This window comes from Myxocyprinus asiaticus, chromosome 4 (assembly GCF_019703515.2).
Source record: "Myxocyprinus asiaticus isolate MX2 ecotype Aquarium Trade chromosome 4, UBuf_Myxa_2, whole genome shotgun sequence".
Classification (NCBI taxonomy): domain Eukaryota; kingdom Metazoa; phylum Chordata; class Actinopteri; order Cypriniformes; family Catostomidae; genus Myxocyprinus; species Myxocyprinus asiaticus.
Window position 1 is genome coordinate 33,397,189 of NC_059347.1, and position 13,450 is coordinate 33,410,638.

A 13,450-nucleotide genomic window follows, 5' to 3' on the forward strand; every position below is an offset into this window, starting at 1 on the left:
AAGCATTCTCTTCACCTTTAAAAGAATAGTTCACCCAAAAATTAAAATTCCTCATTTACTCACCCTCATGCCATCCCAGATGTGACTTTCTGTCTTCTGCTGAACACAAATGAGGATTTTTAGAAGAATTTCTCAGCTCATTTGTCCATACAATGCAAGTGAATGGGTGCCAAAATTTTGAAGCTCCAAAAATCACATAAGTCTGCATAAAAGTAATCCATAAGACTCCAGTGGTTAAATCAATATCTTCTGAAGTGATATGATGGGTGTGGGTGAGAAACAGATCACTTTCACATTCTTCTTCTTGTGCTTTTGGTGATTCACATTCTTCATGCATATCGCCTCCTACTGGGCAAGGAGAAGAACTTCTAGCAAGAAAAGGACTTAAATATTGATCTGTTTCTCACCACACCTATCAAATCACTTCAGAAGATATGGATTAAAACACTGGAGTCTTATGGATTACTTTTATGATGCCTTTATATGCTTTTTCGATTGTCAAAATGTTGGCACCCATTCACTTGTATTGTATGGACCTACAGAGCATAAATATTCTTTTTAAAATCATAATTTGTGTTCTGCAGAAGAAAGAAAGTCATACACATCTGGAATGGCATGAGGGTGAGTAAATGATGAGAGAATTTTCATTTTTGGGTGAACTATTCCTTTAAGGTATGGTTCCAAACCTGAATGATTTTTTTTCTTCTGTAGAAGACAGAAGCTTAGCAGAATGTCCAAGCTGCTCTCTTCTCTGCAATGAATGTGGAAATGTGCTTTCATTTCCAAAAAAGATAAAAAATTATAATAAAATCACCTTAAAAATCGTCTATGTAACTTGTGTGCTATATTCCAATCTTTTGAAGTCCTACAGTAGCTTTCTTTGAGGAACAGACAAAAAACTTTGTTGTTATTCACTGAAAATCTTTCCTTGAAAATCTTGTGTGACAGTCTTGATCACCATTCACTTTCGTTCTATGGAAAAAAGCAGATTGGACATTTACTCATTTGGTGTGTCCACTGAAGAAATGAAGTAGGGGGGAGGGTGAGAGGAAAAGAGAGTGGATTGAGTAAGACAGGCATACAGACAGATAGGAATGTAGGTAGGTGATGTATGTATTTGATGAGCTACACCTGTGGTTACTCTGCTAGAACACTTGTGTGAACTTGAGGGGAACCGACTTCATACCTCCACTAAAATCAACTTAAGATCAGTTGTGTGGAGGCAGTAAAAAAAAAAACGGCCTATATAGAAACATAAAGTAGTTTTAAGAAAAGGTGTAGCATTATTTGTTTGAAGATGCCACTTGGTTTGACATTATGTATCTGATACAATGATTTTCAGCCATTAGTGTCCAAATACTTTTTAAGGACCACTGTGTTTGTACTGTTACCCATACCATATATAAATATTTACACACACACTCCTGTTCCTGTGCATGTGGCTTTATTCAGGTCAGAGTGGGATTATGAAGCACTCTGGAGAGGGGTGGATGGAAAGAGAATGAGTGACAGAGGGCATGAAAGATGGCACTGAGGAGAGACAGAGTTCCACTGTCTCCACTGTCTTCATACAGGGACAGTTATGAGAAATGTACAGTATGTAGAGAAAAATAATGATCTATACAAGGTATTCAGATTTGATTCCAAACCATACATGAGAAAACATTTGGTTGAAATTGACCTGCTGATGGAGTAAAAGTGCTATGAATACTAGATGTTCCTTTGGTTGTGAGTTTAATTTGTCTGCTTGTCGGTTAAGTCTGGTGGTAGTGCAAAACATTTTGATTACATGTTTTTGTGTGATGGTGGGTGAAGAATTTCAAACTAGTTCAAATGTAAAATTGTATCTGTTCTAAAACTATTTTATTAACAAGTCTTCAGTAAGTGAACATGTTGCTGTAAAAATACATGTATAGCCTAATCCTAATAATGATTCTGGTTTTTATTCTAATTCTAACTGTGGGGAGTGGCACATAGAACTGAAAAGAAACAAATACAGAATAGTGAAAGAAAAGTGATGGAGTCAAAGCAGAGAAAGACAAGGAAATATAATCAACAGGAGAAGATGAAGAGGAGGGAGAGGAGAGAGAGAGAGAGAGAGAGAGAGAGAGAGAGAGAGAGAGAGAGAGAGAGAGAGGTTCAGTAATCCTGTTTAATTGCTTTATGGCAGTGTTCTGGCAACAGTAAGGAGATTGAGGTGCTCTCTGGGTCATTGGCTAAAATAACCCCACACACCCGGCTGCATGGGTGGGGCCACCCACACCACACCATCACAGCAACACGATTACCAGACGACACCATCGCAACAACCTTCTGGACCCCCAGATGCCTTCACCTTATGGGCCACCTGTGTGTTTGTCAGATTTTAATTCTACATCTTAAGAGTTACAATCCAATTACCTTATGGGAATGTAGTAAATGTATTTATTACAATGCTCGTTCTGTGTGAGGGACATTGCAATTCACATAAATTTTGTCCCTTACTCTGATGTGGATCAGTGTTGCCAGCCATGTATTTCATGTATTTATTCATGACAATTGTACTTATATCATTTTTCATAATGTGTGAAGCAGAGTTAGACAACTCTCACATATATCATTAAACAAAGCCATGTTTAATTCTGCAGTTATACTGAGAGTAAAATTTAAAATGTTTGTTCCCATCTGAATATATTCAGCCAAAGCAACAAAACGACAGCAGAGAACACCAACATTTTTCAACACAGAATCACCCAAACAGAAAATATATATCAACAGCACATAATGCCATTACTGTAAATGAAGTTTAATTAGTAATGTTTAACTCAAACTAACAGAAAATGACATTATTTGTTATAAGTTAACATAATTTAACAATACATAAATAACAGCAAGCTAAAAGCACAACACAGGAACTCCTAATGCCTCTCCAGTACAGAAAAACCAAACCAAACTTATGAAAAAAAATAAAAAATAAATAAAAAAAATAAAAAAATTGGTAGAAAGAACAACTTTGTCCAACAGAGAGCAATTTGTAACTGCAGAAAAACCAAGAAGTTCCCCACCAAATACATGCATGCCTGTGTCTCTTTGTGTGATTACTTGTGTGTAGTAAGCTAAAGATGCCTGTGTGTGTGTTAGTGCATATATACTTGTAATGTGTTGTGAAAAAGAGTAGCTGTTAGACTGTGTTTGAGAGAGAGCATGTGTGTGTGTGTGTGTGTGTGTGTGTGTGTGTGTGTCTCACAGAGCAGATCTGTATTACAGAGGAACAGCCTTCACCTTTTCCAGAATGGGCACCCCTTTACTTCTCTAAAAATCCTGCTGATTCAGTCCTGCTCATCATCAAAATGTCTCTGGCATGTCAAGTAATAGCTCTGTTACATTTATTCTTCTTTCTCTCCACACTCTTCTCCAATCTCTACTTTCCTCTTGCTCTTGTTCTTCACTTCCTCAATCTCTCTTCTACAGCACCTGGAATTTATGGTCGAGGCAGTCAACAGTGCTGAAGTTGAGTTTCCAGGCCTGCTGGTCCTTGTAGTCCAGGCAGTCTATGGAACTGAAACCCAGTGAGGTGGAGCAATATCCTTGGGAGGTGAGGGAGGGTGACTGGCTGAGCGAGCCACCCATGGAGGGCACAGTGAGGGGAGACAGAGCACCCCCAGTGGCCGACAACTGAGTGGTCATGGGAGAGAGGTATGGGCTGCAATCCAGGCCACTGAAGTATGGAGAAGAGCTGTAGCCCTGGTTGTAAGCGGAGGGCTGACCGTAACTCATGGGATAGGGAGCTGGGCGCTGCACGCAGGGTGTGCCAGAGCCACACAATGGATCAGGAAGGGGGGATAGAGAGGTGGGACTCCACACCGAAACCGGTGCGGTGCCGGCACTGACACTAGAGGGCATGGCTGGGGCAGGGGCAGCTGCCACTGAGGAGCTGGCAACAGGGTCAGAGGTCAGCTCAGGTGCTGGGGAGGACTTCTTTTTGGGGGGACGGGGCTTGGGCTGACCGCTGGTCTGCTGTTGCTGTTGGCGGCATTTAGCACGTCGGTTTTTAAACCACACCTGAGGGATAGAATGGGAAAGACAGAGAGAAATAAGAGAGGGGTAAAAATGAAATAAATGTTTCAGCCCATTTCTCTCTTCTTTTAAAAAGAACTCATGTTATATATTCAGTGCACCAACAATCTACCTCACACACACTGAGCTGTTGTGATTTTTGGCTCAATTCTCGAATGAGAATTATTTTTTACAAAACAATAAGTTCAAATCTCTGAACAGTTTGTTTCTTGTTCACACAAGATTTGAAATTCTTATTCATTTAAGAAAATTGCACATGTTTTACAATTTAAGTACAATTGTCTTCAATTTGCACAATAATTAAATGCACATGGCTTGCTGATCAAAACTGATGAGTTGATTCTCAGTGAAATCAGTGTCATGCTCTTCACAACTTCTAAACATTCTTTCATCGTGTGAGCCATCACATGCAAAATGATCCATTCAATTATCAATATCTGTCAGACATACATGTATATTCCATAAATATCTATGGCATGGAATGTTTGTAATGTCTGCTAAATCTCTGGCCAGACCAACAAGACCAATAGGATGTCCACCAAGAAGCTGAGAACTTGTAGTGTTACGAACTGTGAGGAGGTACAGTTTATTTTTTTATAGAACTACCACCGTTTTTTTCATTGTTGTGTTTCTGTTTGTTTTTTGCATGGATGTCATTTTGTGGCAATTTTCTGTTCACTATATATGACTTTACATGTAAGAAATGTGTAAAAATGGACATGCAAATGTGAATTTTCTGTTTACATGTAACACATTGCTACAAAAATAAATGTACTGTATACATATGTGCATATCCTTTTTCTGCGTACTACAGTATTGTACAGTATTGACTTTTCCCAGTAAACTTTTACCTACTGTTGAAATTGGTATCTAAAAAGCTCAGTGTGATACACAATAGTATTCAGCTAGACAAAACTGACATTCTTGTATAGTACAGTAAGCAGTCAGTGTCAACAAAAAAGTAGAACAAAAATGAAATTTGTGTATAACCGATATTTCCAGGGTTGACTGACATGGTGAAAAAACATCTAAACATTTTGAACAGTACAGCTCACACAATAACAAAAAAAAAATAAACAATTTGGTGCCATTGGCCAATTTACTGACAAAATAACTAGGTTTTGAAGCATGAATTAAATGTTTTGGGTGAGTTACTACATTTTGCAGACATGCAAAAGAGTTGTGATATCCCATAAAACAGTTGAGACAATTGCACTTACAGTTTAGAAAATCGTATGGCTGTTTCAAAAAATGAGCCAAAGCAATTTAATAATCCAATTAGTAGCTAATTCTCAATAATTTATTAGTTTGAAATGGTTCAACCTCAATCCAACACTTTGCATATTTAGTTGCATATTCATGGTTTACCTTGCATCATTGCAAGTAAGCTGGATTCTGGGATAAATGCATTTTAGCGTACTGTTAGCGCCACATATGTTACTACTGCATCAGAGGCCAAGTGTGCTTAGATCTCAACTGTGTCACATGGGCTCACCTGAACTCTGGACTCTGGGAGGTTGATTTTCAGAGCCACCTCTTCTCTCATGAATATGTCTGGGTAGCGTGTTTTGGTGAACAGAGCTTCCAGAATGTCCAGCTGGGTGCGTGTGAATGTAGTGCGCTCTCGACGCTGCTTCCTCGGAGTGGCTATACGTAAAAACATGAACACCACACAGTTGGTTAGAAACAACTTCAGTTTTTCCAGTTAAAGGAAGAAATGTATAGTTATTTGCTGTAACAGATAAAGCTGTGTTTTTGAAATGTGTTTGAATAATTTTATTTTATTAATTTAATGTGAGTTGAAACAGTCCATTATAATGTTGATGTTAGAAGTGACGAGATATAGAAAGAATGTCTGAATTCAGCACAATGGACAGCTCCCATTGCTAAAATTACTTCAACAATTACTGATTATGTAGATAGATAGATAGATAGATAGATAGATTTAATGAGCAACAAAATTAATAAAATGCCTTGCAGAAATAACAAATTATTAATCAGAATGAACTGACCTGGGTAGCCGACGGCAGTGTGGAGCAGGTCCATTCCTGAGGCGGACAGTGTTAACCCGTTCACACCATAATGGGGCTGCTTTATGTAGGACATCATTCTTGGGACGGCCGAGTCTCTCGCACACTCTATCTATTGCTCTCTCTCTCCCTCCCTTCCTCTCTCTCTCTCTCTCTCTCCCCCCTCTCTCTCTCTCACTCTCTTTTTTCTTCACTGTGACGCTATTACGGGCCGGGGGTCGCGCTTTGCTCCTGAGGGCCGCTTCTTTTTGCTCGCGCCTGGCGCGTGCGGTCCTCCGTCAGTCTCGAGGCTCCTCAAGCTCAGACACCTGTAGATGCTTGCCCTCTTTTCAGTGTCTTGAATAAGTTTTCACTCTTGTCCAAGTTTCAAAAGGTCGTTCACGCCGCACTGGATATCGTTCTCTTTTAAATGTGAGGTATAGGTAAAAGTAAATTTTAGGCTATACACATATGTTTTAGACCCTGGGTTTTTGCCGTTGGTTAAGGCGCGTGTCCGTATGAGACCGGACAGGAGCCGGACACTATGAGCAATAAGAGATTGAGCAGCTAATCAAGGAGCACCCCCCCCTCCCTCTCTCTCTCTCTCTCTCTCTCTCACTCTCTCTCTCTCTCTCTCTCTCTCTCTCTCTCTCTTTCACCACTTTTGACTTGTATCTTAACACGTGGTGTGACAACAGAGAAATAAAGAAATATACCTTCTTTTATATCGCGGAAAACAAAAAATATTAAATCAATAATTTATGACTGTTGGAGGTTATTTGGTCTGGTTATAACTACGAGACATACAATTCGATTTTCAAATATTTAGTTAAAATACAAATACTACTGAAATGTCACATTTTAAATGGGAAAACATAGGCTGACACACAATAATAAATCGAACACAAATAACAAATTGAAACTGTTGAGATGTCGAAATAGCGCAGATCTACAGGCATACTATCTATAGAAGAGTTAATTAATTCAATATTTGAATGTTCATGCATTTTTGGTTCTGAAAAGGTTTTTTCACATTTTAGCAACCATTCCGCAGAACATTTTCATTTGGATACAACCATAATTATATTAGGCTACTTTCCCTAACGAATTGTGTACCAGCTATAGTTGTTCCACCTAAATCTTTGACTGAATGTTTTTTTTATTTTTTATTGTTTTTATTTTTTTTATTTCGTTTATTGGCTTGATATATTTCCCTCTTTATAGACACAGATGAAAACGTTTTGAACTTTTAATTTTTGTACTCAACCGTAATTTAAATCTCACAAATAAGAAGTCAACATCAACAATCTGGGATTGATTTATTCGCTTCTGGGATTATTAATTCGTTGGTTTATTTTGATCGAATATGTCTGTTTTTCTAAAAGGGATACTAAATCTAAAACGTAAAAGTTTAAAAATACCCGTTATGTGCATGTCGTCTTTTAACAGTTTTGCATAATAGCAGCATTTCATTTAGTGGGATTGCCAAATAGTTTTATGCGTTTACTGATTGCGATAAATAGCCTAAATTATTTAAAGATTACATTTAAAATTAAAAGAACAATTTAAAATGTATATTTTTTATCACACTTTCTTGTCTGAACACAAAACAGCATAATTATCAGTAAATGTATGGTCTGACACGTTTTGACATGATGTTTCACATCATGATGGTTTGTAAAATTTCGAGTTTCTCTTTACACATAATTTTTTATCTAGATCTAAACGCACACACAGACACACACTCTGGTGAATTATCTTAATATGCTTTATGTGAAAAGTCTCTTAACCCTGGATAAAGAGAGGAATGAGAGATTTTTCCTCAGACCACAAGAGCAGAGTTTGATGGACAGAATGTGTAATTTGTCCATGGGGAAAAAAACATCACAGGATCCTAAAAGGAATAAGACATTTAAACCAGAACAGACAGAAGAGATGTGTGGATAAAGGACAGACAGGAATATTATCTTGACCAATGATGGAAGCCCTGATGAAAGCAGAAGAAGAACATCTAAATAGATGGATAGCTGACCAGTTCTGAAGCAAGATCTCAACCCTCTTTTCTGTAGTAGAGCTGTTTAATGTATTCTTAATTAGAAAGAGACCACATCATGTTTTATTTGAAAGTGTGAAATGTGTTGTGTTTAAGTGTATATGTTATGTTATGTTATATTAGTGACACAGAAAAATAGAGTGTGAGAAAGAATGAGTGAGGTGAGAGAAAAGTGTCAAATGGTACTCAAGATGAACTGAATGCGACAGGTTGACTTAAAGCAGAGACAGTGCAGACAGAGTTATATGGCTGTGACTGAGGTGGATGTCATCCCTAAGTAGTCTACTCCACAGCCAACTCCAAGGGATAAAGGGTGGCAAAAATGCTTCAGATTCCCCAAATTATAATGTTAGGCTTTTCTGTATATGGCTGAAATATTACATTATTTATTTTAAACATATATGTACAAATAATACAGAATTTATTTGTCTTGCCCAAAGACAGTTATATACATTGACCAACATGCCAGCATGAGAGACTTCAGTTAAAACTCTTGTTTTTCCACTGAATTTGTTCATTTAAAATAATGAGGGTGAAGGGGACACGTTGTCATTAGACATGCTGACAAACTCATTGGAAGGTTGAGGCAGGTGAAGATCATCAACAGCAAGATATGACTAGCTATATATGTTGTTTGGGATTCTATTAAACTGCCTGCTTTACCACATAACAAATAATGTTAATTTTAAAGAGTAAAATATAATGGAAATATATGGCTCAGTGGAGGGGGTCAAATCTTAATAGAAGGAAGAAATTAAAGTTTACCCTTTCTTGTTTGAAACCAGAATTATTTTGCTATATTTGTTTGTTCATATAATTCTATTTTCAAACCTGTTTAGGTTTACTATACAGCACATTAAACCTCTGCAATAAAGGCTCTATGTAAAAAAATTTTTTTTTAAAAAATGGTAGGAAATGTAGTAAATTGTAAAGGAGCTTTACAACAAAGCATGAAATGTTAATATTGAAATTGGAGAAAGTGAAACATGTATTAGTAAAACATTTAAATAGCCTATCAAAGCAGCCAAATTAGCTTTACACAATTTTAAAGCAGTATTTCATTAATCATTTCATTTTTCATTTATTAGTCAGTACCCACCAACTAGTTTCTACATTTGAACATGGAATTATTGACAGAAGATCGACAATATCTTCCCAAAATAACTATTTACGATGTGACAAACTAATAATCAGTTATTCTGACCTTTTTTCTTGTAATTATTTTACACTGTGCTCATCGATTATTAAACCAAAGTGCAAGTTGTTGTTTTATTTTAAAAGAAAATAAAAGCAAATGATATTTTGTTTTTGTTTGTGTCCATGTGGGATGTTTGTGTGTTTATGTGTTAGGGTCTGAGCTGGTGTGTTTGCAGAAGGGGAAGTTTTTGTGGAGGATGATGCAGTGGGGGTGGGGTCCATCCATCTGGCGACAACCAACTACGCAGGCACAAGAGCAATTATGGAAGTGGACTAAACTATAATCCACAAGAACACACACACACACACACAAACACACACACACACTCCAAAACACATCAGCACAGAAATACACATCCAACATAGTGGCACTGCAACAAGCATTAGATATGAGTGGATAGTTAATATAGATGCAATAAACTAAATGTTGCTACGTCAATAGAGAATTACAGAGGATGGAAAAATTTGAAGATGGGTTGGGGTAAAGAAGGGTGACTCAGGTAACAGATAGAGAAAGAAAAAGAGAAGGAGAGAGAGAGAGATAGAGGGAGGGAGAGAGAAGGGTAGTGGGCCACATCATTGCAGGCACACTGCATCAGTTAATCCAGATTAGGCAGTCTAAAAAGGAGAGGCTTAATCTGCAGGCCAGCCAGTAATACACAGACCGCTGTCAGCACCAATCACTCACACAATTCTAATCCCCAAAGAAACGCACACGTCGGACACACACATACTCTCTGAACAATGTAAGTGAAGCATACATATATTAGTCCAAAGACTGTACACAATCAGACACGAATGTCGTCACAAACCTTAAATATGTGGTAAATGTGTATAAGAACCAGAGGCTCTTCCTCAGACTACTACAACTTTTCTCAAACCATTTCACTGTAATCAGTTTATCATCCAGCTATTTAAAACAACTTGTGGACAATTTGTAATGCAGAGTGTAAATGTGTTTCTATGGGGTTGTGATCAATTTATATGCTATATGAAGACAATGTGTCCCAGTGTGGACAGACTTTGGGTCACAGATTAAAAGAGTTTTAATGTCAGTGGGGCTGTATGCCTGAAAGGGTCCCAATAACCGATTGACATCTTATCCGGCCCTCTTGCTTAGATACTCTCTCTATTCAACTGAGAGTAGTTCAAAGATACTTAAATGATATGACAAACAAATGTTTACATTTCCAAAATATACACAATTTAAGCACATATAGGCCTACTCAAAATAAAAGATGTGAAAGCTCCATATTTCTATATTAATTTATTCATCAAGTTATTGCAATGTATACAAATCAATCTAAAATTTCAAGGGACATGGAAACAATTAGTTAAAGCAGGTACAGGTCACTGATGTTTGTATCTCACTGTTTGCCTGTTTGTTTTGGCAAGCCTATGGCAAGGAGTTTTATAGCAGGTACTGGAGTTTGTAAGTAGGTAAATTATGGTAATATGGTACATTTTTTGGTACTTTCGACTTTCGCAATTTACTGTTTTCAGAGCTTTGGTGTTCCTCATTTTCCAGTGTCCAAGATTTCACCCTGTTATAATTCCATTCGATTTCATTGTGGTGGTTGTTAATTGTGGAAATAATATATTTTTGTGAATTAATATCTCATTCTAATAAAATTAATATATCTATTAAAAGGCTATCTTTATATAATTGATATCTTCATGTAAAGGCATGACAAGGATACACAAATCAAACATGAATACAAAATATATGTGTTTTAACTTCTTTTTATTTTTTATTTGCTGGCAATTCTTGTAGATATCATTATTGTGTACATGTGCATCATCTCCCATATTGGGGTGAAGCCAGTTTACAGGACTGTGAAGGGGTAGTCAAGTTCACCCAAAAATGAAAATTCTCTCATCATTTACTCACCCTCATGCCATTCCAGATGTGTATGAGTTTCTTTCTTCTGCAGAACACAAACAAAGATTTTTAGAAGAATATCTCATTATCTGTAGGTCCATACAATGCAATTGAATGGGTGCCAAATTTTTAAACTCCAAAATAAAATGTACATAAAAGTACACCAGACGACTCTGGTGGTTAAATCCATATCTTCTGAAGCAATATGATAGGTGTGGGTGAGAAACAGATAAATATTTAGTCCCTTTTCCTTCACTTTCACTTTTGGTGATTCACATTCTTTGTGCATATCACCTCCTACTGGGCAGGGAGAAGAATTTATGTTAAAAAATGAATTTGATCTATTAAATATTGATCTGTTTCTCATGCACATCATATCCTGTCTGAACACATGGATTGAATCACTTGAGTCGTATGGGTTACTTTTATGCTCCCATTTAGTGGATTTTGGAGCTTCAAATTTTGGCACACATTCACTTGCATTGTATGGACCTACAAAGCTGAGATATTCTTCTAAAAATCTTCATTTGTGTTTTGCAGAAGAAAGAAAGTCATACACATCAGGGATGCCAGGAGGGTGAGTACATCATGAGAAAATTTTAATTTTTGGGAGAACTACCCCTTTAATCTTACCTCCTACTGGTGATTCTTCTTCCACAATGTGCCTTTCTCTGTGTCTACACACACTGGGTTACTATCCCAAACTGTTCCGTTAAACAAAGTTGCAAAAATATATAATGTTGCCAGATGAACCCCATGAAATGGTATGACAAATTTTCTGTCTGTGCTGACGTATTTCCTATTGAAACAAAAACTTGGGGCAGGATACACTGTATATAGAAGGGCTTGTCCTTTATTTTTTTATTTTTTTTTAATGGCCAAAAGCTTTTAATTTACATCACAGCCTGGCATAACCATGATGTGATACTTGCTTTTGCTTGTCTGTAGCAAGTGTTATTGAGGGAAAGGGCATTCTCATTATAGAGAGCATTTAAAGGTGCATTAAGTCATTTTTTTATGCATGTCGTCTTTGACTTACACTGACACCTAGGGGCAAGGATGCAGCATCATTCAAACTGAAAAGTTTTCAGTGCCCAATGCCATTGTAGAAATTCACTATTCACAGTCAGCCTAATTAATTTATTCTATGAGTGAAAATGTCCAATAGCAGGGTGGTTACTCTGATTAAGCGAGTAGTATTCGGCTGGTCATGTGATCACAGCATGGCAGCTCCCATGAGGGGACCATCTCCATGTAGATTTAAACAGCTTTTATAAGGTTACTGATATGACTCTCATGTGAGTGGTAATTATATTTATATATATATATATATATATATATATATATATATATATATATATGTGTGTGTGTGTGTGTGTGTGTGTGTGTGTGTGTGTGTGTGTGTGTGTGTGTTTCAAAATTACAATTCATTTCTTAAGGAGTACAACTTTTTTAATGAGGACAAAAGACTGAGTGCACCAATAATTGGGAAAATAAAAGCAAGATGTAAACGTTAAATACGTGTTTGTTTGTTTTACAAACTCCAATTTTACTGTCATTAGGTATTGACTGAACCTATCAAATTCAAAGTTCTTTAGGGGAGTCGTGTTATACTGTTTGTGCCTTAATTCCAGTAGAGGGTGCCCTCCGTTACACAACCCAGTTTCACCACATTCACTATTGTTCAGTGCATTTAAAAGCTGTGCGGTCAGGTTTGAAATGTGTGAGTGGTAGTAGTTTCTTAGCATCAGTATCTCTATAATAAAACCTCCACCCCAAAATCTGTTGGATACCCTTTCAAAGAGTAGCAGAGTGAAAATGCGCAATGAATTTTGTAGTGAACCTTAACAAATTCTGCACAATGGACGGCTAAAATGACTTCTATTATAACAGACAGTAGTGTTAGATGTTTTTTTTCCAGAGTGTTACAGCAAATATTAAATAAATTTAATCATTAAATATAAGTGTTTAGCAGAATTGACATGAGAAAACATGTTATTGTCTGCTTTCTAACTGGATTCATTATAACTAAACCTTTTTTTTTTTTTCTTTTCTTTACTTTTTGGACAGCTTTGGAAAAACTCAGAAGTTGCTAATAAACCATAGGGTACAATGGGGCTAAAGGCTCCGCAGGGTAAAAGGCTCCATTGATTTTATTTTCTCCCAAAACACTAAATAGCAACAAAAACTGCCACAGGAATTTCCTAAACACCTGTTTGTCACTCTACACTGGACAATTTTCCTGTTCCATGA

The 13,450-nt window shown here is 36.9% G+C and overlaps 1 protein-coding gene across 1 annotated transcript; it reads right to left on the reverse strand.

The window, feature by feature from the left end:
• Positions 1 to 1,446: 1,446 nt before the first annotated feature.
• On the reverse strand, positions 1,447 to 6,599 carry crx (cone-rod homeobox). The gene is made up of 3 exons (XM_051682236.1): positions 6,069 to 6,599; positions 5,552 to 5,703; positions 1,447 to 4,041 (listed from the first exon to the last, which is right to left on the reverse strand). Exons 1-3 carry the CDS (start codon positions 6,163 to 6,165, stop codon positions 3,445 to 3,447), a joined length of 846 nt encoding a protein of 281 aa, XP_051538196.1. The 5' UTR covers positions 6,166 to 6,599; the 3' UTR covers positions 1,447 to 3,444.
• Positions 6,600 to 13,450: the final 6,851 nt, after the last annotated feature.